Source organism: Struthio camelus, chromosome 15, assembly GCF_040807025.1.
Source record: "Struthio camelus isolate bStrCam1 chromosome 15, bStrCam1.hap1, whole genome shotgun sequence".
NCBI lineage: Eukaryota > Metazoa > Chordata > Aves > Struthioniformes > Struthionidae > Struthio > Struthio camelus.
The window spans coordinates 18,328,392-18,355,100 of NC_090956.1; the positions used below are offsets into that span (position 1 = coordinate 18,328,392).

At 52.8% G+C, this 26,709-nt stretch overlaps 1 protein-coding gene across 2 annotated transcripts in view; it reads left to right on the forward strand.

Moving 5' to 3' along the window:
* SRL (sarcalumenin) overlaps positions 1–16,801 on the forward strand; it is a 35,843-nt gene extending 19,042 nt beyond the window's left edge. The window contains exons 4-7 of one of the 2 annotated variants that reach the window (XM_068908909.1): positions 3,960–3,995; positions 10,543–10,659; positions 11,424–11,657; positions 12,723–16,801. In XM_068908909.1, the coding sequence (XP_068765010.1) occupies positions 3,960–3,995; positions 10,543–10,659; positions 11,424–11,657; positions 12,723–13,534 (1,199 nt within the window). In that variant the 3' untranslated portion in view covers positions 13,535–16,801. The remainder of the gene's footprint in view (positions 1–3,959; positions 3,996–10,542; positions 10,660–11,423; positions 11,658–12,722) is intronic. The other variant, XM_068908910.1, reaches the window with a different exon arrangement.
* The last annotated feature ends 9,908 nt before the right edge of the window (positions 16,802–26,709 follow it).

The following is a 26,709-nucleotide window of genomic DNA, read 5'->3' on the forward strand; positions in this document are numbered from 1 at the left end:
CGAGGCTGGGGATGAGTTCCCTGGGGGTGGCTGGAGCTGGCACTCCTCCTGTTCAGTATGGGACGCAGCCATGTGGGCAGGGAATCCCTCAAACTTGGCAACTTTCACTGGTCCTGGGACCCAGAGATTCCACTCCTTGGCCGTTACAGACATTTGATCAGGAGAGCAGGCCTCTTTGGTCATAGTCATTGGCTTGCACTGAGCTCCAGTGATGTATGCATCCCTCCAGAAGAGGTAAGTACAGCCTTGACCCCAAGACGCTCACAAACTTCAAGAGGCTCCCATGATCCGTACGACATGGGTAGCCCCATCTCACAAGCATAAATGGGTCAAGCCCGAGTCTGAGGTCCCTGTTTACTGGGGTAACTCAGCTGCTTAGAGTTAGGCCTTTACTTCAGCACTAAGTCCATGAGCTGGAGTCAGAAGGACCATGGGGCAAGATATCCCCCACCCCTGCTCCTTGGCAGGGTGGGGGGGGATGGCTGTGTCCAGTGGCTGCATGCTCACATCAGCCATCTGTTGGGGGAAGCTTGGAGGAGACCGTGCCAGGGTCTCACCTACTACTGGGGTTTTGCTTTCCTCCCTGGGTGTACTCAGGGCTTTGGCCTTACACATCCCAGAGCAATGCTCCCTGCTCCTGGAGCAACAGGGCCCAGCTCATCCTCCACAGCACACAGGCCTTCCCTTCACAACTGGGCTCCTCTCCTCCTTCAATGCATTGGTCCATACTCCTATCAGAGGGCCTATGGGACACACCTCCATAGAGAATGAACCCCCTCAGTGCTATTTTACAGGCACCCCTATTGCGGCCCAAATGCAACTCATAGGTCAGCATCAGATTTCTGACATTTTGTCAGTGGGCTTGAACAACTCCCTACCCAGCTGGTCCATCTGCACATGTCTCATCTTCAGCTTAGACCCAGTAGGGAGCATGGGGTGACCCGTGGGTCAGCAGGAGGGGCTAGAGACAGGGCGGTAGAGTCCTTATCACCACCCCAGGTCCTGTCTCCTTTTTATACAGAGCACCTTGGATGTTGGCACCACCCGCCAGTGGGGATTCTGCAGCTGGCATTAGTGGGTCTTGTACAAAGCATGGGACCTGCATAGCTGCCTCCCATAGCCAGCTCTGTGTTGTTGCCTTTGCAATGACTTGGCCTGTCTCATGCTGTGTGCTGCTTCTGGCACCTGGGGGTCACGATTCGCTTGCTGTGTGGGAGGGCAGCTGGTGGGAGCGGGGGGATTGTCACAGCATCATAGCATGCTGCAGCAAGCATGGAAAGGGTGCCACCCTAGAGCCTCACCCCACGGCTGCTCCATTACCCACCCACTGTGCTAGGGCTGTCCCCTCCCTCACATTTCCAGCACAATGCTGCCACATGCCCTGGGAAACAAGCTGTAGCATTGTCACCCCTGTACCCTGGTGTGCATCCCCACAGTCTCTTGGGCAAAGACACCCGAGCACCAGGGACAGCCCTGTCTCATGACCTGTCCCAGCCATCTTCACTCTGGAGCTCATAGGTTCAGCAGCACCCCAACCTCATCCCCAAGATGCTTTTGTCTGTGAGGGTGGCTGTACCAGCATCCGCCTTTACTGTGAGCTCATATTGGGGCACTGTGTTTAGGAGACAGTTTGAAGTTTCAAGTGTAGATTTTGGGCTCCCAATCCTTTCCCTTCTCTCTGATGCTCACTTCCGGAGGATCCGGCCCCCGGCCCCAGTGCACAGCTGCAGCCTGTTTCTTTGTTCACAGTGTCCCAGTCTGCACTTCAGCTGTCCTACGCCCAAGCAGCCACCAATCCTCTTCCTCTTGGGAGCACACTGATAAGTGTTTCTCAGGCTGCTGCTGGCTTCTTCCCTCCCAGTCCCTGAAGAAATAACCACCAACTCTTGTGTTTTACAACCCAGAGCCCCTCTCAATCTCATCTCCTGACTCACCATAGACAGCAACTTGTTGTTCCTAGCAGCCTCATCTCACAACAATGCCGAGTAGCCCATTCCACTTCACCACAAAGAATGGCACAACGCACCTCTCAGGCTGACAGTCCCCCAGGTCAGCTCCCAGCTTGAGAGAGCCCAGCACAGCACCCTCCTGACAGCACAGACGTGATCACAGAGCTAGTTGCCCATGGTCACTGCTTCCAAGACGCAGGCCATACAAACCCTGCAAATTGGAGAAGGATATGTGGACACTGCATTGCCTTGAGTCCTTGGTTCAGCCAGGCTCAGCACTTAGCAGCTATGAGAGGCCCTGACCCTTCTCCTGTGAGAGCTGTTTGTCCTGCCACCAGGCTCCTTGAGAGCCTCTGACACCCCAAGCCTGGCCTAGCAAATGCTACCAGACTATGAGCACCCCACAAAACCCAGCAGCCTGTCTTTAATACCCACAGACAAGGCTTTTCTCAACTCCTCTTTAGTAGAGTAGTTAGAGCAGCCTGCAGGTTAATTAGAGGGTTGGCTCGTGGAGCCCCTTTGACTTTGCAAGCCTGGTGAGAACGCAGTGGGGCAGAGGGAGCCTTCTCACTGGCTTCCTTGGTGTGGTGGGATGAGACCCTGTCCTGCCCGTGACCTGAGCAGGTTCAAAACAGTGGTGGTACCCCTGCAAGCAGGGAGATGTCCCAACCCTCTCCTCCTGCCCTGCCCCCCCCATCTGCCGGGGACGCTGGACAGCACAGAGCTGCTGCTTAGCTGGCCAGGGAGGAGGAGGACAGCTGGAACAGTCACAGGGCAGGAGTGTCATGGAATATGTATGACCTTTGAAGGTGTAAGTCAATATAGAGGGGTGCCATCACAAGCAACTTTGCCCCTCCATTACGTGGCAGCCCTCCATTTTGTCTCCCTTCCCACAGGCTCTGTTCTGGCCTCTGCTGCAGGGCTGCAGCCATATAGGCCTTAGCTAGGGTTTGAGCTGAATTAGGTCCTTCCTGCCACGCACACTGCCCAGCATAATCCAATGAGCCCCTCTACTGCACGGCAGCTCTCAAAAACCACTAGCACGTATGAGTGTCACCTGCTCCGGATGGGCTGTGACTCACACTGTGAACGTGCCTGAGACTGTCGAAATTGTAGGGGTGCTTCTTGTCCGGGTGCATCCCAGAAAATTCACCAGGGAACTCTGTGCTTACAGTATGTTTAAGCCTGGCAGGTGCCATCTCCTTTTCTCTGTGTGCCACCCTCTCTTCCATGCTTACAAAGATGTTGCATTTGCCCAGCTTGTGCTGGGGTGCATCTCTGCTCTGCCATCAAGCTCACGTGTGCTTGTGCCTGTGTGTGTGCGCTCTCTTCAGTCAGGTCTGCCTGTGTGCTTGGTCACCATGGGGTCAACCTGTTGGCACTGTCCTCAGCTCAGGCGTGAGGGAGTCTCAAAGTTTGGTATCAGGAGCTTGCTGTGAAGTCGAGCCAACTTGTGGTACATGCTGGAGACCCTAAATATTGTGTACCTGCCAGTTAGCATGCTTATATCGGGAATGACCTCCTACTTGCCATCGCCAGGCACTCTAGGGATGGATACAGGTAACCACATCTGTTGGGGACGGTCAGGACGCTTGTCTAGGTTTGTTGCTGTCCTGTAAATGGCTTGTTTAGTTCTGTTTGCTCAGTGGATGTAGCTGGGAAAGGTGATAACTCCGTTAAACTGGGCAAGAGCTTTGGGAGTGCAGGGGATCTCAGACAAGCGCTAGTGTGCGAGACACCTCTCTCTGGGCTGCTCCTACAAGCCACATCACCAGCGTGCAGGGCAGACTGGGTTTTAATTCTTATCCCAGTAGCTGCAGGTCTTGTTGCTTGCAAACTGTAATTCCTTCTTTCCTGCTCGATACTGTGGCTGTCCGCTGGCTCTTTCTGCCTACAAGAAGGCCATGGCCAATCTTCATCTCCTTCTTCAGCCTGGGCCAGACCCAGCCAGCCACATTCCTTCTTTGACTCATGGTACCTTTTCTCTCTCCCCGTGTCCCCTGCTAACAGCTTACCCCGGACGCACCCTGGGCTCCTCCGCCACAGGTTGGTATCGCTGCCTGCTACCTGCATGCTGCAAGCCACCGCCTAATCTCTTCGCTGGCCTCCAGCTTTCCTATTCACCTGCCCCAAAAGAGCCCCACTTTTAAGTCACTGGCCAGATCCCTGTATTCACCATTCTACCACATGAGGCAGAGCCTGGGGTCCTCAGCGCTTTCCAGAGCTCAGCGTGTGCATTGCTGCACTTACCTGTCTCAGCACTGACTCTGCCCAGCAGCTCTACATCCCAATTGCATCCTTCCCTCCCTAGAACATGTGCCTTAGGGCAAGCCAGAGAATCTTTTTGGAAGTCCCCAGCCTGCCCAGCCCTTAAACCTTTCCCTCATGGGTTAAGTCTCAAGGGGCTGCAGTGCAAGTTCCTGTAGTGATGATTCAAAGGCTTTTGGGGTGGAGTAAGAGGATCTCTAACACCAAGGCAAGAGCCCAAGCAACACAGCAGATAGCCTACCCCGCCAGAGGCAATCTGTTCCAGCTCTCCACCCTCCTACGTGCAGAAACTTTCCCTAATATCTAACCTTTATCCCCTCGGCTGCAGTTTAAGCCGATGACCCAGCAACAGCTGTCCCAGTAACATGGCCTGGCCCCTGCATGGCGGCCACAGCCCTATCCAGAGCCAGAGCTGGCTTCTCTCCCTGAGTATCATGCTCAGTGTGTGCTGCCAGGTCCCCCTGGGAGAACCAGCTTGGAGAAGCAGGAGATGGGAGAGAGGCCAAGCAGGGCCAGCAGATACACAGCTGTTCCCCTGGGACCAGTGCTGGGCCGCGGGGACAATGTTCCTGCTGCAATATAAGGCAGTAAAATGACAGGGAAACCTCATCTTCTGGCTTTTGTGCCCTAACCTGCAGCTCATGCTCATAGGATCCTGCTAAAACAGGCTCCTCAAAACCCTGGCCCCAGACATGGCAGAGCCCCACCAGAGCCTGGAGGGCCCCGGGCTCCCAGTCATGCTAATGTGCTGACACTGCAGAAGATGGTAGCTATATAGGGCTTATTTAGATAGCTGTATTATCTTCACCCCCAGCTGCACACGCACACACATATGCGCATGCTGTATATGTACACAACAAGGAGGCGTATGCACAGAGCACGACGCAGATGCAAGCATAGACGGTCTGTATCCATGATATCTATGTGTAGCTTTTCCCTCCGACTGCAGGCACGCCAGTACCGTGCAGACAGATGTGTGGCTTTTGAAGCTTTCAAAAGTGAGCTGGCCAGCCCTGAGGGCTGCGGGGTGATGCGTGCATGCAGTAGGCAGAGTGGCCAACAGCATTTGGGGTACAGGGATGAGTTAGCTGGGGGTGTGATGGTGAGAGACTGCCCAGGCTTTCTAACCTTCCTGGGTGGCCTGGGGATAGCGCAAGACCTTTGTGCCTCTGGCTCAGTCTGAGCCAGGAAAGGTAGGAGGTTTTGCTTATGTACTCTGCTCTGCTGTGCATCTTAGGGACAGACCACACAAAGGGGTCATCATCGCCCCAGTGAGGGTGAGCTGATGTCAGGGCACTTCTTCTTGACTTGAAGATGAGGCAGGAGCAGACCTGGCCTGGGGCTAAGCCTAGCTCCTGGAACAGCAGTGTTCCCACCTGAGGGCAGCCTAGCATTGCAAACAGCATGGTACAACCTCCCACAAAGCCACTGCCTTAGGAAAAAAATCCCTCCTTGAGTGAGAGAGGCACTTCTCTGTCCTCTTTGTCAGGGTGGTAACCCTCCCAGGAGCAGAGATCCTGTATCCAAACTCTAGCAGCATGGAGAAACCACAACTTGGTTGTCCGAATTGCTCCGGCCCCCGGAGCTGAACAGTACAAGACAAATGCAGCCTCTGCAGAGGGAGATGTGACCTTCCTGGCCTTGTCTGCCAGGTGCTTTATAATACTTGAGCATGTTCCTTACCCCAGAAACCCATCAGCTTAGAGAAGCAGCTGCTTTGTTTTAAATGGAATCACAGATGAAACAGGATGGGCTGCAAGGCCTGAGAAACTCCCCCCCCTGCTTGCAGGCAGGGCCTGATGACGTCCCAGCGTGAGGCTGGTTCTGCAGACACCCCCTGGATGTGCTTTCCCATAGACATGGCTTGAGCTGGGATGAGCATCAAACTCTAAGTAAGCCAGGCTGGGCTAGGAGCAAGTGGCCACAGGGTGGCTGGAGAGAGCCACAATGATGAAGCTGGAAAGATCCCTGCCATGGAGCTGGCAAGGAGGGAGTCTCTTTCCCCCGGACAGGCCCATCAAGGTGATGCAAACTGGTGCTGAATGGATGTAGCCGGGGGAAAGGGCTCCAGGCCTGCACCCTCCAAGGTGGGAGACGTGCTTTGCTTCTGCAGTGGCAAGGAGGGCCTGTGCATGGCCTCTCCGCAGCCCAGGAGCTACTGTGCTGGCCTGCTACCTGGAGAGCCGCAAGGATCTCATACCTGGTACAGCCCACACAGTCCATGGGGTGCCAGCGCCCCATTCCTAGAGTGAGGGAAGAGGTGGACTGGCCGAGCAGTTAGTGACCCGGCAGAGGGGCTGCCCGCAGAGCTGGCCATGCAGGGCATGCAGCCCACTATGACATGCTGTGATGCCTCTCCGGCACATGGGTTAGGGCAGGCATCAGGACTGCACTAAATAGTGCATGTTGCTGTGACACGCAACTATCAGTTGCACCCTGAGAAATCCCCACGATCTGTGAACCGGAGACCCAGGGATCACTCGCTACCTGCGTTCACACAGCCACACCTGGAGAGGAACATGTTTTGAAAGAGTGCACGGGGCCCGCCTCAAACCTCTGGCACAACATCACAGGGGATAATAATAATAATCCGAAATCCAATTAAAGCAGGCAAGTGAACAGAGCGCTAGTGATACAGCAGCACAGAGGAATGATTAATAACAAAAGTCCAAGATTTCAACATTTGTTTTTGTCCCACATGAGAACACTGAAGTCAGATCCCAAAGCTTTTGGGGAGACAAAACTGGATAGGCTGAGCCTTCCCCAGCCCAGCCCAGGCCAGCCCAGCCTAGCCAGGTAGAGTGAGAGCTCACGGGAGCGTGTGCTGCCAGCCAGGCCCGGCAGCAAGCATGGTCCCAGAGAAGCCCATGCCGCTGCTCCCTGCGGCGCTCCTGGCAAGCCAGCATGGGCATGGCCTTTCCAGGAGCGGCATATCCCTGTCGTCCACGAGCTCGAGGAAGGGGCCCTAAAAGAAAGAGAGGCATGATTTTGACGTGTTTGAGGATCTCTTGGTTACTCCCACCCTGTTGCATTGTCCTTGGGCTGGTTTTGGCTGATGCTGGCCAGCCCCCCAGGTCGCGGGCAGGGTTCAGGAGTGAGTTGGTGTCAGGGCCATTCCCACTAGTCTGGAGGTGGCTGCTTTGCTTTGGGGAAGAAGAGCATTTAGCAGCATGGACACAAGCTACCCCGCATTTGGCGTCCGGTCAGAGAGCTGTCCGCAGCCCGGCCCCTTCACCAGTGGAGACGTGGTGCCCAGCCTGGCCTTGTGACATGCAGAGCTGGGGAAGGGGGTGCTGGCAAGCTCTGCCCAGCTCCTACACCCGTGATCTGGTGGGTTCAGTGCCGAGCCACCATGCAGAGCTCTCTACCACCCTTGGGAGCTGGAGCACAGCACCATATGGGCTTTGCAGCCCCCCCCTCCTCGGCGGTGGATCCTTGGCTTGCTGGAAAGCTTCCTCGCTCCTGCGTGGGTGGTAGCCATGGAGCAGTGACTATGGCAGCCGCCGCAGTGCAGTCTCTTGGCCATTGCAGCGAGATATAGCTCTGTGCTAGGAGCAGGACTGAAAGGAGGGGTCCCAAAGGCTCCCCCAAAAGCATTGTCTTGCCGTGGATGTGGGAGAAGGCTCAGCTCTGGGTGCTCCCACCTCCTCCAGTGGCATCCAGCCCCCCACTCCATAAAACTCCAGCTTGCAGCAGCGGGACGGACCCTCTCCCATCCTGAGTGCAGGACAGGGACAGGGAAAAAGCAGGGCAGTGATGGAAAGGTCTCTGTGGGGCAGTGTAACATGTCTAAGGGCAGGGATATAAACCTGCTCTTGTTTTATCCAATTCCCCTTCGGCCGCCCTGCTCTCGGCAGCCTGTTCGGCACCCACCTGCGACATGACACAGGGCAAATACAAGGTGTTTTCCAAGGGCCAGCAGTTGGGGTGCCAGCTTCCATTCCCATTCGCCTCCAGTTCCCAGGGCCAGTGGCAACCTCTGCTCTCGGCAGGTGCCTCAGTTTCCCCAATCGATAGCATCCATGCCTTCCACCCCCCTGGGCACAGCGGGTCCCCCTGCCTCGAGGTGGAGTCCTAGGCGGGACCAGGGGATGGCGAGCATGATCCTACTCGCAAGCGCTGGGGAAATATCGCGACGCACCTAGTAGCAGAATTGGCTATTTTAATGCACTCCTTGACTTGCTCCACTCAAGAGCAGTCATGCAGACCTGTTGACCGTGTCATGCATCCGGAACAGGGACACAACTGCCTTTTGCAGGACTTTCACTATTACACAGCATTGTGGACTGGATTTTGGTTCTTAGTGACAACATGTAGCACCTAACACCCATATGGGAGCCTGGCAGGCCCAGAATGAAACCTCTGGGGCCTGTCCCATGGACAGCCCCTCCAGGAGGACACGCAGCTGCGGGTGTCTGATGTCTTCAGAGGTGCCAGTACTTCTCCTGGTGCACCTCTGATGTTGTGCATAGACAAACCTCTTGCTGCAGCGCTGCGTCCCCCGGCAAGGCAGAGAGTCAGGGATCGAACCCTGAGCTGTGGGCTCCCGCCTGCGTCCGGCTCCTCAGCTACAGCACGGCCCCATCTGGAGCAGACACCCCACGTGCTGCACAGGGGAGACACCAAAGCAGGGTGACTGCAGTTTACTCTGGTCTCTGGCATATACAAACACAGCTCTGCCAGACCATTTCCTGCCTGGGTTCATCCCAGACTGTCTGGCTACGTCTGTGCTGGTGCATGAAACAAGGACAGGGAAGGTTCCCACAAAAGTGAACTAATTTGTCCAGTTATTACCTCCATTTCTGCCCTGATTCAGGCCCAGGCTGACTAGCAGGCTCCCAACCATCCTGGGCACAGTCTGGGGGCTGGCATGGGCCAGGAGCAACTCCTGCTCGGCCGGCTGCATGTACAACGTCCCGGGGGCTGCAGGAGTTGAGTCGTGTGGACCCAGGCTGTCCTGCGCCAGTTGGCCCCAGGGCCAGGAAAAGGCATCGCCTCTTTGGGCGGTGTTTTTTTATGTGCAGGGCTACAGGCAGACCTGTGGCACTGGGACTGGCCCCGCAGAGTCCTCGCGGGCCCAACGCCAGCCCTTACCTGCGATCTTTGGACCCTTTAGCAAACTGTAGGGCTTGCAGAGCGTGGGACGGGGCTAGTAGTTAATTCTTCTGCTCTGTTCCCCCATGCCCAGAGCGGGGCTGTTTGCCCCACTGCCTGAGCCTGCCCTCACGGTGCCCGGGCTGGTGCCTCGCGCCCAGCTCGCGCGTCAGCAGGGACCCTCTGCTTGATTACAAGGCTGGGAGCCACGACCCGGGGACAGATCTCTGGGAGGGTTTGGTGGAAACGCAGCGCCGGCAAGCAAGCGCCCAGCACGGGGCTCACACCTCGCTTACCAAGCGCTGCGCCGTGAGGTTGCCCCTTAAAGCCCACCAGCTCCTTTTGCACGAGGCATTGACCCGATCGCAGCATGGCCACATCCTTTGCATGTCCAGGGAGTGCTTTGCAGCATCCGCCTTCAAGGAAAATTTCCCCCTGGAGCCAGCTCAAAACTCACCCCGGCTAAACTAAAACCAAATCCAAACATAATTTAAAAGGCCTTCAAGTCCTCCTATAGTCTAAGGAGGGCCAGACCTCGGAGAACATCAGACAAGGTTCAATTTTGCGCGGGAGCTGGAGAGGAGACAGGGGTCTCGCCCAGTGCACGGCAGCTGCGGGGCAGCTGCCCCGGTCCTACGCTCTCGTCCTGACATCACCTGGGGCCGCAGCCTGGCAGAGCTGCCCGTGGCCCCGCTCTCCGGGGTGCGCAGAGGCACAGCCAGACAGCCGGGCATGCAGTGACGCAGGCTGGCCAGCTAGCAGGCAGTAAGTGGGGTGCGATACCCCGCAGCTGCACCTGGGTGAAGCCAGGGCAGAGCCTTTCTGCCCGCTCCCGAGCCGCTGCTGGCACTGACACACCGCCGGCGGCTGCAGCTCTCCCCAGCACAGCCTTGGCTACGAGCTGACACTTGCAAGGCGCTCCGGGTGGGTGACCAGCTCTGCCGCAGCACGGCGAGTTGAGCTGGCCCAGCCGGGGCCGGGGGACGCGCGTGCACACGCAGGTCGCTGGCCGTTTGCTGGGCGATGCCTTGGCTCAGCGCAGCACTCACGAATGGCTAGCAGCGTCGGGACTGGGAAAGCGTCCCCGAGGGGGGACGTTTAACTGAGCCCCTGGAAACCAGCAGCGCTGCCACATTTCTCAGATGGGATGTTCATTACAGCAGGGAGTTAAAAGCGCAGCAGCGACGGCTATTGTTCGCTCACTTCCTCTTGTTATTTCCCCTCTCCGCAGATGGGGAGATCACTTCCAAGCCTATGGTGCTATTCCTGGGACCGTGGAGCGTCGGCAAATCCTCCATGATAAACTACCTCCTAGGGCTGGATGACACTCCCTACCAGCTCTACACAGGTATCTCGCTCACTGCTCCCACGCTGCTCTGCCAAGGGCATGCTGACACTTGCATTTCTGCAGCCACGTGCTCAGCGGATGACAGCAGCGATTCCTGGTTGTACCTATAAGACAGCCCCCAGCTACGCCAGGGAGGCTGTGATCCAGCACTGGGTTCATGCCACTCGGCTCCAGGGCCAAGTAGAGAGCAAGGCAGGGCAGGTCCCCACTCTGGCCCACAGCCTGCCCACCTGCTCAGGGGAAGAGGAGAGTCCCTCTCCCTGCAGCATCCCCCTCCTGCTGCACAGGGCTCACCACCTCCAACCCATAGGTGCAGTGCAGCAGGCAGCCTGCAAGGCTGCAAGAGTAGCAGTCATTAGCAAGGGGAACCTTCCCTGTCTTCTCCGTCCTCACATGGAGCCAATTAATTCATCCTCCCTGGAGAAAAGCTATACCCCTTCCCTCCTCTCTGCTCTCATGAGTCTGACCTCACAGGTGAGGACAGATTTCTGCAGTCCGCTCAGTGCTGAGGTAACGAGGGGTCCTGGGAGCGATGCAGGAGGTGGTTCTCTAGAGCACCTTTAACGATCAGGGCACTTCCAGAATAGTTAGTCCCTGCAGAAAACAGCCCTGCTATCATTTTCTCAAGAGGTTTGGCAAGAATTTCATGGCCCCACTGCCTGCCTCCCTCCTGCATCTTTTGGCAAGGGAACGGTGCCCCAGCTAGTCCCAGACGAGTCCCTGCAATGGATTTTACAGCTCTTGCTCCTCTTGTCACTGTGCAGGGGCAGAACCCACCACCTCTGAATTCACTGTCATCATGCATGGCCCGAAGCTGAAGACCATCGAGGGCATCGTGATGGCTGCTGACAGCGCACGCTCCTTCTCGCCCCTGGAAAAGTTTGGGCAGAACTTCTTGGAGAAGCTGATAGGGATTGAGGTGCCTCACAAACTCCTGGAGCGAGTCACCTTTGTGGACACGCCAGGCATCATTGAAAACCGCAAGCAGCAAGAACGAGGTAGGAATTTGCTATGTTCATCTAAGGGACTCCAGAAAAGAAGCTGTAACAGTGTAAGATAACAAAGATGACTGAAGTGCAATGAGGAAGAGCCCTAGGCTACAAACAGGGTGTATTTTTACACTGGAGAGGATAGTAAAGTTTGTCTGGGCATGGCTATGGGGCCAGGTGGACATACCTGATTATCATCAGCTAGAGCTGCCTCTTTCTGTCATTTAGAGGTGTGACAGACAGGAGTTTTTGCAAGATGTTTCCAGGAGATCCTCAGGCTGTTGTCTGCTTGAGCCCATCATTTAGTATCCTGTTTGTAGCTCTTGGAGACAGGCTTTGCCATTGGCTTGTGCTACAGCAGGACCCAGAGAAGCACCATCACAACACATGGGATGCCAGGGTAGATCTGCAGGGCTTGCTGAATCACTTACTGCCCACTGGGGAAAGCAATGACGTGGCAGATATCTGCTCATAGGAGCAGCAGGAATCTATGACCAGCAGCAGGGGGAAAGGGAGGTTTGGAAGTGTCTATGAAAGAGATCAGTTCCAGGTGAGGAGGAGAGCACCTCTTGGAAACGCTCTCCACTCCCACTGCTGGGGGAAAGCATCCCCTGGGAGCAAGGGTGGGAGTGAGGTGCCCATCAGTGGAAGTTTTAAATTCTCTCCTAAAATCCTATCATTCCCTGAGTATAGCAGTGCATTTACCCCTTAAAGCAATGGAGCCCTCTTCACCTCACAACTTCTGCCATTGATGAAGGGAGAAACCTTGGCTCCCTTGAAGACAAGGCCAAAAGTTGCACTGACTTTGCTGGGGTTAGACCATGAATGAAGGTCACAAGATCAGCATGCAGTCCCAGTGCACCAGCCACACAGGGATGGGTCTCCATGCCAAGAAACTTTTAGGTGTTTTTAGCACTTAAGAAACAGGTTCTGTGCTGTTTGGGAAGTCCAGATAGGTCTGGCTCAGACAGGGTGTGAGACACAACAGGCTCAAAGTTTATCTGTTCTTTGAACTGAAGAGACTCATCCTGTGCTGGCCTCTTCTGCTGGATTTCTCTCTCTCCTCTCTCCAAGGTTACCCATTCAATGATGTGTGCCAGTGGTTCATTGACAGAGCTGACCTTATCTTCGTTGTCTTTGACCCCACAAAGCTGGATGTGGGCTTGGAGCTGGAGATGCTGTTTCGCCAGCTGAAGGGCCGTGAGTCTCAGATCAGAATCATTTTGAACAAAGCCGACAGCCTGGCCACCCAGGAGCTTATGAGAGTCTACGGTGCCTTATTCTGGAGCTTGGCTCCTCTGATCAATGTCACGGAGCCACCCAGGGTGTACGTGAGTTCCTTCTGGCCCCAGGAGTATCAGCCGGAAACCCACCAAGACCTGTTCCTCAAAGAAGAGATATCACTCCTGGAAGATCTCAACCAGGTGATTGAGAACAGGATGGAGAATAAGATTGCCTTCATACGCCAACACGCCATCCGGGTGCGCATCCACGCCCTTTTAGTTGATCGCTATCTACAAACCTACAAGGACAAAATGACCTTCTTTAGCGATGGAGAACTGGTGTTCAGAGACATTGTGGAAGATCCTGACAAGTTCTTTATCTTTAAGTCCATTCTGGCAAAGACCAATGTCAGCAAATTTGACCTCCCCAACCGTGAGGCTTACAAGGACTTCTTTGGCATCAATCCCATCACTAGCTTTAAGCTGCTGTCTCAGCAGTGTTCCTACATGGGAGGGTGTTTCCTAGAGAAGATCGAAAAGGCCATCACGCGTGAGCTTCCTGATCTCTTGGGAAGCATCGGCTTGGGGAAGAAGCCCAGCATTCTCTCCTGCGACATTACTGGCTGTGGCGAAACCCCAAAGAATCGCTACAGGAAACCGTAGTGTGTTCTGTAATATAACCATTCATGTGTTCCTACTGGTGAATGAGCTTATGTCTTATCTGTCCAAGAAGCCATGGCTTATTAACCCTTTGAGTGCCACACTGGCAAAGGCTACTGTACAATGAGGACTTTGAGTCATTGACATCAATGGCAGGGGAAGGTGGGTGGGCGTAAGAAAGAGAATAAAAACTGTGAATTCCTGACACTTTATCTTTGTTCTTTCAAATAGAAGGCAATGTTTGAGCTGTAAGTATGAGCTAGAACTGTAGCTGCTTTTTCACTGGTACCAAGATTCACATGTGAGAACAAGAATTTCAACCTCTGCATCATTAAGCCAGCAGGGAGCAAGAATGAGGGCACAGCGTGAGGGCACAGAGGAGAGTGACACAGTAACCTGGGATCCACCAGCAGCCCCAGGGGGCAAAGCTCTGGGCAGGGTAGGAGAGGCCAGGTCCCAGCTGCTGTTTTCAGGCACAAAAATCCTACAAATCTTTACAAATATTGATCTTGTTTTCCTTTCCAAGACTTTTAGGTCACCCCGTGGAGTTCTCCTTTCACAAAACAGCTGAGCTTAATTCTGCAGCCTTTACCTAGGTGTTAGCCTTCTCCTGCATTAGGAAAGGATTCAGTCCCCCAGCTGACTGTTTGCAGGGGCATTTGTAGCTCCAGACAGATAGCCATGGTGGGATTTGCACGTCCATGCCAGAGTAAGCAGTGGGCTGGAAGCAAGCCATCAGAACTGGCTGAGTTCTGCTTGAGGAGCAAGAGAAGCACCCAAAGTCACAAAGTCCTGCAAAGAGCCATGAGCAGGTCCCCTCTCTCTGGGCTGGCACAGAGACAGGGTGTTTAGTGTCCGCATGTGCCATTAACCTTAAAAATCCCATGCTGGCAAGTCAAGCCTGAGTATCAGTAGGGCTCAGAGGGTTAATTGTTTGGCAGTTTGACCTTGTTTAAGTCAGTGTTGCATGCTTTCTCCAAATCAGATCCCTGAGTTTTTTTTGCCGTTTGCAGGGAGACGGGAATGCCATTTTACAAGCCACATCCTTCTTCCCCTCTGCTAATCTGTTCTCCTTAGGATATTACAGGAAGATTTCTGTGGATTGTTCTCTGTACTTCACCCATTTTTAGCCGTGAAGCTGTTGGCTCATCTCTGCACATCAGCACTCAGTCCTGTGAGCTACAGGTGAATGACTTGCTTCAAAAGCACCAGACCAGGGTCGGGTTCCCCATGGACAGCCAACCTTGAAACCTGGCAGCGAAAGCCAGGCGACTGCGGGTGGCCTCATCACCTAGCTCAGGCCGCTGGGTTGCACTGCCCCAGCACGGCTGGCTGCTGAGCCAAGCACAAACTGACCAAGTAGGTAGATATTGCCCTGGATGGAGACTGGTACTTTAGAGAACACCAATAACCTGCTGAACAGCATTTCTCCTTCCTCCTGCCAAGCACACCACAGCTAATACTGCTCTCCAGGAAACCACTGGAGCAGAGGAACTTTGACAGGAACAAGAAGACATGGCGGTGCCGGGTGAGGCAAGACAAAGGCAAAGGAAATGGAAGAGAGAAAGAGAAAACTGGAAACGAAAGGCTCTGTCATGATGAAAAGGGTTGAAGAGCAGCACCTCTGGCGTCCATGTGCCCAACAGGATGTAGGCCAAGGCTGAAGGTCAACACCTCACTCTGATTGTGGGGTCCACGTGTCCCCAGCACTGAGGCTGGGTGCTGCGAAGAAAGGGTCCCCTCAAGCAGCCCAGGTGAGTTTGGGAGGATGCCGCCCCAGGGACTTCCAATGCTCTTTGCCTCTGCTTTGAGGTAGGACTGTGCATTTGGACTAATGAAGAGGAGACAAGTCTATGTTCAAGTACTGGAAGGGGCAGGTTTTGTGCAGAGAGATTTTGTACACAGAGAGGACTGCGGGTAACTAGTGACGACAGGAAGAGGTGTCTGAGAAAGCAGCAGCCAGAATGGCACAGAGAGAAGTGATGCACTCGTGAGTCAGCGCAGAGAGGTCTCAAACTTGACCCAGAGCTGCTGCCTCCTTTCGCTTTTATTCTTTTCTGTTCCTTTTGCGTTATCCCTCTCCTCCCCATCATCATCCCAGCCTGTCTGTCTCACCCACTCTTTCTTGCCTCTCATTGTCCTTTGTCAAGCTAGTTTGCATGGTTTTCTTAAGAGCTAAGGGAATAGAAACAATGAGAGAAATGTGATAATATTGTCACTGTTCCTGCCATCACACTGTGTGTCATTGTCACAGTAAGCAAAGCCCATCAAACTTTTCTACTTCTAAGTGCCTTATTTTTCCATCTCATTTTTTGCTGCCTTGTCCCTCCAAAGCCAGTGGGCTCCATCTGGGGGCGTTCAGTGAAAGGCCCCCCCACATCCCATGAAGAAGCTCTAACTCTCCGTTTGGGCCTTAAACTTGAAGGCCCTGCTCTCAGGTCGCTCCCATCTATCTCCCCATCACTTTCTTTTCTCCTTTTCCTTTGCTTTATCTTTTCTTCAGCACTCATTGTCTTCCTTCCCATTTACACTCCATTCTGTTTTTCCTTCTCTTCATCTTATAAGCGCCCTGTGCAACAGTCAAAAGCAGAACGCTGATGCAAGCGTCCTCGATGGGGCTCTTATGCAACGGTCAAAACCTTTTTCTCGTCTAATATTGTGTGTTAGGATTCTCTTTCCAACGTCATGCCCTATGCTTGACCCTGTCCGAACCCTCACTCACCTGACCTCCCCCCCCCCCATCCTGTGCAAAAGTGATGGCAATCGTGATCAGAAGCAGGGGGGCAGGCTAAGTGCCATTTTTTGCTACCTGTGAAGCACGCTGACTCGAGTTAGCGCTGGCCAGCTCTCCTGGTTGTTCAGGAAGGTGTCGACACTTAGATGCTTTCTTTCCCATGTATCTTAGCACACAACCGGGGCAGCCATGGCAAGTGACTGTTAGTCCAAACAGGACAGTAGGTGCCTACCCGCCCCACGTGGCACAGCTTCAGACCAACCCAACAGTCTCTGAGCTTTAGTAGGAGAGCTCTGGGATGTGATTGAGAAAGAGATGAGCTGCAGGAAATGCATAGGGGTGGGCGGGAAGGGGGAGTATTTTTATTTTGCTGAGAAATCCCAACCTGACGCCAGGGCTGTGAGCTTCTTGTGTAAGAGCATTCCGGACAGACACCTTCCAAGGAATGACATAGCCGTGACATATGCCCAAGTAGAAGCCCATGTTAATGCGCATTTGGATAAAACTGTCAGCTTGAACATCAACCTGTCTAATAAAACCTGGTATTTTCCAAACACACTCCTTGGAGATGTTTGTTTTGTTTCTCTCACCGGAGTGGTGCAACCGCCCAGACTGGCTCTGGGCAGGGCAGGGTGGGTGTTCAGGGAGGGATCGGCAAGCGCAGCACCGGGGCAGCCATGCATGGCGCTGCCTCCCTGCGGGAGGGAGGGCAACGGGGCTGTGGGCAGCCTCGGGGAGGCTGTCTGATGGGCTGCAGCTGTGGGGAGTGAGGACTGAGCCCCAACACCCCACGGAGCCTGGCAGGCAGCCCGTGGTCAGTGGGGAGAGGTGATGGCAGAGGAAGGATGACTTTCACAGAGATCCAGCTCACGATGGGCCAACAAGGAGCATCTTGCATCCCAGCAGAGCCCCAGCAGCTGGGATGTGAGCTTCCCCAGGTATTTAGGCCACCCTTGCTTATCCCCTTTCCTGGTCTTCCAAGTAGGGGAGCTCTTCCTTGCAGGGCCACCGTTCCTGCAGGGCTCTCAAGGAGCCCAGCATTGGCAGGAGGGTCAAATTCAGCCCACACTTCACTGCCATGAGCTCCTGTGCCTATCCCACATGTCCACCCTCTGCCCCACCCAGTGCTCTCAGCACACTAGCTGTGAAGGATGGGTGCCAGCTGGGCAGTCTGCTGCAGGGATGGGTGGTGCTGGGAGCTCTGAGGCTATCTCCAAGGCTGTTGGGAGCACAATGTCACCCAGGAGTCCCTTGGGGATGGGGATGTGCTGACTGGCTCTGGATCGCATCCCCGGGGTTAATGGTGCCCTGAGAGCTGCCCCAACTGCTGGAAGGTCCTGGTCTCCCTCCTTGGTGAGGATCTGGGGCTGAGCCCAGCAGGGCCCCAAGGGAGAGATCACTGGGAGCTGGAGGCCCTGGAACGTAGCCCTGCCTGAGCTAAGCTGGCTGAGCCTGGGGACCGGGCCCCTGGGAGGGGGATGCCTGCAGGGCCGTCCTACTGGTGTCCCCCACAGCTCTCGCAGGGACAGTTTGCAGGAGAGGATAGAGAGGCAGTGCTGCAGGCCGAAGCCCTGGTCACACGTGGTTTTGCGCAGGGTGGACGTGCTCTTCCCCGCACCCCAGCTTTGCACGGCCGTCCCTTGCCAGAGACTTGCCAGGCACGCCTGAGGGATTTCACTGCTTTTCCCAGCCTGGATTTCTGCAGCACAGGCACGCATCCGCAGAGCACAACCACACTTCTGCACTTTGCACTTCACTGAGCTGAGAAGGGCAGCACGTCCCTTTCTAGTGAGGCAAGTCGTTGCTCCCACCGGCAGAGAGATGCCCTTGAAATCCCCTCTGCGTGCATTCGCTTGGACCCAACGCAGAGGGCCCTGCAGGTGCTGAGTACAGAGAGAGAAAAGGAAAATCTTCCCTCTACCCTTGGGAACTGGAGCCTCCCCAGGGCCCACCACAACGCTGGCTCTGATTCACCCACGGAGGCTCCTGGAGAAGGCCCCAGGGACGAGCGCACGCCACGGGGACAGCAGTGAGCCCTGGCAGCCTCGGGGCTGAGTCACTGCTGCAGACCCAGGCGCACCGCAGCAAGCACGATGCCCTGGGGTGACTCAGCCCCGGCAAGGCAGGTGCCGCTGCACCGCTCGCTGCGCAGCTTCCGTGGTACCTGCTTTGCACATCTGCACCTTCTCCCCCCCACTTCAAGCGTTGCACTAACACCAAATCTTCCCCAGCTTTGGTCTGGCTCATTCCTGGACGCTGCCTGGGGGATAACCCTGCAGGGATGCCCTTCTCTGCCTTGCAAGTTGCTGGCCGTGGGCTCCATCCTCGTCCCACAATGAGGGCAGCGCACCCGCAGCTGGGCAGGAGGAAGGGGCTCAGGGGCCCGGCTCCTGCTCCCACGCTGGCAGCACGACGAGAGGCGGCTGCAGGCTGCCAACTCTCCAGCTAGATGGTCAGAAAAGGTCACTCCAAGAAAGCTGGAAGAAGAGAAGGAATGTCTCACTCGGCCGTGGCTTCCTTTGGAAAGTCTGGAAAAACCATAGCATCTTGAAGTGCATGAAGATCTGACTCGTGAAAAGCTCCTTTTCCTTCCAAAGCTACTTTATAGATGTGAATCATGGGAAATTAATGCTCCTGGTGGAAAGAAAGCTGATTTCACTGAGACGTGGTGCTGGCAGAAGCTCTGGTGTATCTCTTGGACAGAAAAGATAAACATTTATCTTAGAAACATTGCTGGAGGGAAGTAGCCCGTGCTGTTGGCTGTCACCTGGCACGCAGATGTGGGGCTCGGGAGGGACAGGCCCCAGCACAGAGGTGGGGAAAGGCCCGGGGCCTCTGCACCAGGCGGCCAGGAGCAGCTGGAGGCACCTCGGCTGCCGAGTGCCCCCAGTGAGAGGCGGCTCGGACAGGTTCCTGGAGGTTGCCGAAAGTCTGGCAATGGTATTGCCAACACTCAACCAGATGCAAATGGGTTTATGAGCCTTACTGCTTTGTTCACCTGTGGAACGTGGCAAGATGTTGGTTACCATCACATGGGGACTGTCCGCCCCAAGGCTGGACTCACAGCCTGCTGCGGCACGTGGAGGTCTCCTGGTGCTCTCCCCATGGGGTGCTCTTGGTTCTTCATTTCACAGCTAAATGACTCCAAGTAAAATAGAACATGGGCAATGCTTATTCCATATTTCCATAGTGCCTACTGCATGCCAGAATTTCAAACATGGCAAGGCGAAGGCCTCATCTCAAGGGTTTTAGGTCCTTCACAGGAGGAAGGTCAGGGGAATGTAATATTGCAGGTCCATAAAAGGGTAATCCCCATGCAAGAGTCTGGTTTGGCTCTTGCAGTTTATTCCAGTTTAGTTTATTCCAGTTAGGGGAAGTACAGTAAGATTAGATTCTCTCCAGACACTAACTCACAAGCAGGAATTAGGGCTCTGAATCCTGAATCTGCTCGATCAAAAAAAAAAAAAAGTTTGTATTTTGCCTACTACAATGAGTGATCTGTAACCTCACCATCCTCCATAGCATCTCTACATTTCAGGCATAAAAATACCCCAGCCAATCTTTTGCAAAGACGTAGATTCAATTTGTAATTTATTGTCTAACAATCACATTGTGCATTGCAAAGAGAAAGGTGAGGAGGGAATGCCTGTAACTAGAATGATTTTTCTTACTGCAAACACGAGGTCAATGCTTCTTGCTATAACGAATTAAAATATACACCTCTCCAGTAACAACTACCCCCATGAAAGAGCACATGCCTTTCATTAGCAACAACAGCATATGGATAACGTAGGAATTAATTGCATCATACATCAGAAAAGGACCTAAAACCTTTTGAAAACTATTTGGAAATGGTGCAACTGCCAGGCAGCACAGAGCCAAATCCTTGCGTGTCACCTCTTCCCTGCCTACCAAATTTCTGATAGCCAGTGGGCAAAATAGGGTGTCCCTTCTCCCCTTGCAGGAGTGAGCCCTGGAAACAGCGTGAGACACAAGTGCATCTTCTGCTTCCTGCTTGCCACTTCCCATTCGGTCCAACTCAGCAGCAGCATGGAGGCTTTGCAGCACGTGCACCGACAGACATGGTCAGCCACCCCAGGCGAGACCCTGTGCTCACTGCCAGCCTGCAGGACGCTCAGGAGCCCTCTGACAGGGATTGAAGGACAGCAGTGGAGATGAACTCCTGGGATACATTAACTACAGGGAGAGTTATCCACGTTACCACAGGCAGCTAGCTCTACTTGGGACAACCAGAAAAGATGAACATATCAGCCCTTGACAGCACAGCTAGCTGTATGGATTCCACTTTATAGTGGCCTTCTGCAGCCAAAGCTACAGTTTCACTATGTGCGTATGAAATTAAAAAGTGATTCATGTTGACGAACAAAGTAAAATAAGACCCATTAAGACCAGATCCAAGGCTGGAGCAATTCCTGGATGCAAAAGACAGCTTGTTGCCAATAGGCTTAAATTTGATGCCTAAAGAAAATATTGCAAATTGCCCTCCTCCTTTTATCCTCTCAAGAAGGAGAGCTTTTCCTGTGGATTAGCACCCTGGAGGGAGATCACTCACCACAGGTAGGGGCAAGTTGCAAGCCCTAAAGTCCTTGGCCACATGCCATTAGTGCAGCACCACAGCATGTTATTACACCTCCTACCATCACACCCCTTACTGTGCTTATACGAGTCCTTATACGAGTCTCCTAGGCACGTTGCTTCTGTGTAATGCTGGCACACCCCAGCCATGAGAACTGAAAAAGCTCATGCAATGTGAGCTGCAGACCTTGCAAGGTCCCACGGATTGCCCTCCAACAACAATCTCAACCCTAAGAATAGCATTCTGCTGCTGACCAGGAAAGCTTGGACTGGTTACATCTAGGTCACATAATTTTCATGCAAAACTGAGAGCTGGAACTGCCTAAATGCAAAGATGAGTGCAAGGCTGTAGTCAATCAGCTCTGAAAGCTGTGACCTCCATTCCCATCACCAGTCTCTCTGCTCCTCAGCTGTGGATGATGATGATAATGCCTGGCTGGCTGCCAGCATCTGTATAAGAGCAGCACCCCTTCTCCTTTCTGAGTGCCTATCCTGTTAAATCAGAAATCCTGTTAAATCAGCTAATGTTAGCTGAGGAGTCATCTTGCAGAAGGATACTGCACTAAGGGAAAGGTTTTTCCAGGACAGTATCCTAGATGTTGATTATTTAGTTACTTTTTTTTTTTTTTTTAATATATTGCTTGTTAATGCCTGTTGGGCCCATGGTGGATAACAGAAACACTGAGCACTTACAACCAGTTCCTAGCTGCTCCAGACACCACAGGCTCCATGTGCAAGAGGTGAGTGTCCTGGGAGCCCCCTGCCAGGATATGTTACCATAGCAATTGGCAGAGAGGAGTCGGAACATGATGCCCAATGTTTCTCTGGGCCTTATGCTCAAGGGAACTGGGACTTTCAGTTCAAGGCAGGGGAGAATGATGCTTCAGGATGCAGGGAGCACAGGTTCAACCTCTGCTGCTCACTGTCTGCCCGGAATATCAAATCACAATCATCATGTCACGATGTGTCCAGTAGGTGACTTCCTTTGGCTGTGTTTTCCATTATACCTTAATAATTGGTGCTTTTGTGATGTCCTCCTTGCCTGCAAAAGCTCAGCTGGAACAGGAGACTATAGCATCTTGAAAGGTAAGATACTGTATAATGGCTGGATGGGTCATTTCAGCTCTCTTGGAGCAAAGAAACATCCCTATCACTTAAGACTTGCATACAAAGCAGGTTTCTTGAAGAGGTACCAGTGGGTGCCTCTTCATGTGACAAAAGACATTAGAGGTGGCTGAAAAGCAGTGTTTCCAGGTCTCACAAAATTTTTTTTTTGAAACTTGATTTTGGTCCAGTTTGGGCTGAAAGCAATTTTCTTTTTTTTTTTTTTTAAGATTTCCTATGGATGGGAAATTCTAAAATAACTGAACTTTGGAAACAATGAAGCAGCTTTTTTTCCTAACTTCAAATAGCAGCAACACGAACAAGAATATCCGCTTCATGGACCTGGAAGCGGAAAGTTGCCTACTCTGAGCCAGTCCTTCAGGAACCCCAAGTGTCTTTCAAGCTCTGTCTCAGATATCACAAATGAGTGCCAAAGCCAGGATGTTTAGAACAAAATTTTGGGCTCAGGAAGTTGCCATCTCCAGGAGGACAAGGTCTGCTTGGAAACCATATGAGAAGCTCTACAGCTAAAATCCTCATAGGGCCAGCAAAAATCCCCTTGTAATTTTGGGTAGCCAGGTTGGCTATGGCTGCCGCATCAACTCCCCCAACTTTTGAGTTTCATATGCCTTGCACATATCCTTGCTTTGGACTGAAATAAGTGTGTTTGTGTGTGCTCCAGCTATGTGAGGTCTTTGCCCCGTGCAGGTGCTTCCTGCTCATCAGCTGAATCCAGCAGCCACTTCACATGCAGCAGTGCTTGGGAAATCTGGGGCAAGCGATTTTCCCAGCTGTCCTCTTCCACCAGCTAGATCAGCATGTCCTCGGCTGCTCTCCGGTTACTGTAGTGTGTCCTCCAGCACACAGAAAGGGGGGGGAGCTGGGAGCACCACAACAGAACTGGTGCTCTCTGCAGTGTAGGAAAGAGCCTTGCTGGAGAGGGGCTGTTCTGGGAAGGTTTGGGTTTGAGTGAATAGGAGATGCACTATCTGCAGACACAACCACACAGGTCTATTAATCCACAGCTGCTGATCTCCTGAGGCCAGGGACAAAAAGAGGGTCTGCTACCAGGGTGCTGCATGGCAAGACAGTCGGTCCTGCCTCGAGCACCCCGGCCAAATCCCCTCTCGCACAGCCCTGCCAGAAACCATTGCCTGTGCACCGAGCGTAGAGGACAACCTGAGGATGAAGACTATCACAGGGGGTTGTAATTCATGCTGTACGGCTTCCAGCAAAGCTGCTCTGTGTGACACTGGGAAATGGGATGCTCACCAAAGTGTGAATCCCATACTCCAAGGAGGTGGGTTTTAGATCTGTGATCACACATAGGTAACTTGCTGAGAGATGTGTGAGACGGGTCTGGGGTGCCAGCTCCTGGAGGAGGTGATGTTTTTAGACTCGGTCAATCTCAGTGAATTGTTCTTCCAGTTCTATTTAGGATTTTCTCCTCAGTCTTTCCAGGAGGTTGGAAATGTTCCTGTAGAGCCAAACTAGTCTGTTTTATCTGCACTTTGATGTGCCTGTCCTGCAAACAGTAGTGCACATGGAGCAATCTGTGGGGATCACATGGGGAATGGTAGCAGACGTGATCAGAAAGGTGTATGGTGAAGGATGCAGCCCTCATCTGACCAGGAAAGTATGCGATGTCCCACAGGGGCATCGCATGGTGTGGGAGGACACCTCGTACCTGCTAGGGTCCAAAACTCCCCTACCTCTTAACAGATCTGTATGCCTGAAAAACAGCCCATGCTGCAACTACAAGCTCCCTGAAGACATGGCATATTTAGGAAGGTGCTAATTTCCACTACAAGTGGACCCTAAACTCTGCTGTTCTGATTCCCTGAGATGTTTGGAGTGCTCAGCCCTTGCCTGGCTTGCTCCAGCTCTCTCTCAGCCAAAGTCAAAGGCTCAGACTGCTGAAAATCCTCTGCTCTTCCCTTCTCCAGCTCTCCTCCTTCCTGCCTTGGCAGCCAGCTCCACACTCACACCTGCTGGAGTACACCTAGGATTTCACCACCTTCCCCTTGATTTTGGCTGATGATTTTTGGCTGATTTGGTTCAGCCCCCTGGCAAAAGCAGCAGCAACTCTCTGATCTCCTCCAGCTTTTCTCTGAAGTATCCTGGGACACGAGGACTGCCAAGGACCTGGGGGATGAGGTTCAGCTGCTTGATAGAGGAGGGAGACAGATCCTGCTGTCCTCCCCATTGCATGTTCTCAAAACGTGCATACGTGGAACTGTGCTGCATGGTCCTGGAGCTGGATTTCATTCAGTGCAGAGTTGCTTCTCCAATGGAACTGGATACAAAGAAAAACTTCTACACTGTGAGGTAAGTCAAGTGTTGTGCTGGTTGCCTGGTGAGGTAATGCTGTCTCCGTGCTTTGAGGCTTTCAAGCTCCAACTGGATAAAGCCCTGAGCAACCTGGTTTGATCTTGCAGCTGACCCCACTTTGAGGTTGGACTAGAGACCTCCCAAGGTCTCTTCCAGCCTGAGTTATCCTAGGAACCATCTGCTGTACCAAAGTCAATAATCACAGCTACGTAGCAGAAAAGCAGCTAGTCTCAGATGGTTGTCTACAGTTTGCCTGAGCTGTTCAAGCAGACACCAGAGCAACAGAGCAAACAAAACAGCCCTTAAGTGCAAGTCCCTCCTTTTTAGGACTCTAGATTTCTGCAGCTCAAAGGGCAGCTGGCAGCCTTGCTAAGAGGCCATCCTCAGTCTTCGGACCGTTGCTTTCTGAAGGTCCCCCGGCAGGGGACTGGGCTTGGATTTTGTCATCACTCACTTTCCTAGTTGTGGCTGGAGGAGTTCCAGGGTTAATTTTTTGACATCTGTATTCAGTGCCATGGACTCGAATCACCCAGGCTGAACATCATACATCCCATGCCAGAGCATTGCAGCCAGTTTACTGCTGCAAAGAGCCAAATAATCAATATGTTTTGCCTAAAACCTATATATGCATGATACTGAATCATGGAGGCAAGTAGAGACATAAGGCTTGCCCTGAAGATCATACAACTCAAACAGATCACAGCACAACCTCTGTGGGAGGGAATGACACGCAAAAGGGACAACAGGAGGTTTGCAGTGAGGTTATTTTGAAAGTGAGCATGGGACATCATGGGTGGGTCAGTCCAGATCCTGGATTGCACAGATTTGCTGTAGGGATACTTAAACAGGAGAGTTGGGGCTGGTGGCCAACAATGCCACACGGGATCAATTGCTTGAGAGGGATGTGGCTGGAAAAAGCCCTCAGTATTACCCCTGAACGGGTTACTGTTTGCCTTACACAGCACAGCATGCAGAAACATGAGTAATCTCAAGAGCAAAACACAGAGCAGTCATGGGAGCGCAGAGCTCTGAGAAGGTTATTTTAGCCTGCTTTCAGTGCCACCTTAGGTGCATACTCCCTGAAAAAGAGGAAACAGAGGCCTGGTAGTGGGTGGTCAACCCAAGAAGCTCACTTGGATCTTAGAAATGAAGAAGAGGGGAGAGGGAGGTGAGTGGTAGATGCCAGGATCCTGGAGGGTTTTCTTAAGATAGAGGAGAGACTAGACTGATTTTTTTTTCCTTTAAAGGATAGGACTCTGCGGCCCCTCAAAGCAGATATCTGTGCTGCTGCTGGACTGCATCATGGATAAAATCACTGCGCTGCACTTCAGAGGAGGATTCGCAGAAAAGGAGATGTACTAGAGGCCAATAACAGGAACAAGAGGCGCAGCCGTTAGCTGGTGTGAGCTGTCAAAGTGCTTTTAAATTCAAGCTTACAGCAGTTTGGTCCACCTGCAGATGAATTTGGAGGCTGTTGGTACGGGGGGGCTTCTTCACAGGGGCTATTCTCTTGTAACATTGAGAGAATTTGCTCTTAGTCTCCAAAGAGAAGGAATGAGTCCTGAGCAGCATGCTGCAACACGATCCGGTTCGTACAGCCGCGTCATTCTCGCAAGAGCACGGCACTGCTGTCTCTTGGCCAGGCAGACGAAGAGCTCATGCGGTAGGGGAGACAGGCTAGTGCTAAGTTAAGGTGAAATCTCACCCAATCTTCATGATGTGAAATAATCTCTCCTATATGTTTAGCTTTTCTCCTTCTTTCAGCACCTGAAAAAAGGAGAGAGAGCCATGCACCTGGGAGCATAGTACAGAAGTTCATGCATTTAAGTGCAGCAACCAAAACCCACTGTGTAGCTCGTAACTAGTAATCACACAATATCCTAGCACTTTGTCTTAGATCATTTCATTCAGTTGCTGCTTTTATAAGGCACTCGTCAGTGGGCATTTAATTACTGAATGCCAAAAGTAGCTGCTTCAAAATACTAACATACACATGTAAAATATGCAACGAGCAACTAATACTGCTAGTAATAGAGGGAGTAGCAGTAGCAATAATGGAAAAATAAGCAACTTCACAGAAAACCTGAACTCTACTCTTCCAGCTAAAATTGCATAATCTTAATGATCACAGAGATCGTCCGGGACTTAGAAGAGCAATGTTTGAGACAGCTTTGATAGAAAAAACAAATGTGTCCGAGTGACCTAATGGTGATCTTCCATTTCCTATACACAGGTGTAACGTAGCGCATCTTAAGCAAATCTGTGCTCCTGACAAAGGTTATCAGAAGAGACGCTGATGGGGTGCTGCCACTAGTTTTATTTGAATTCTGCACCTAGAAATGTCAATATCTAAATGGCCTGGTTGAGTTCTTGTCTCGGGACTATTTCTTTCCTCGTGGCTGGTCTTTGAAGC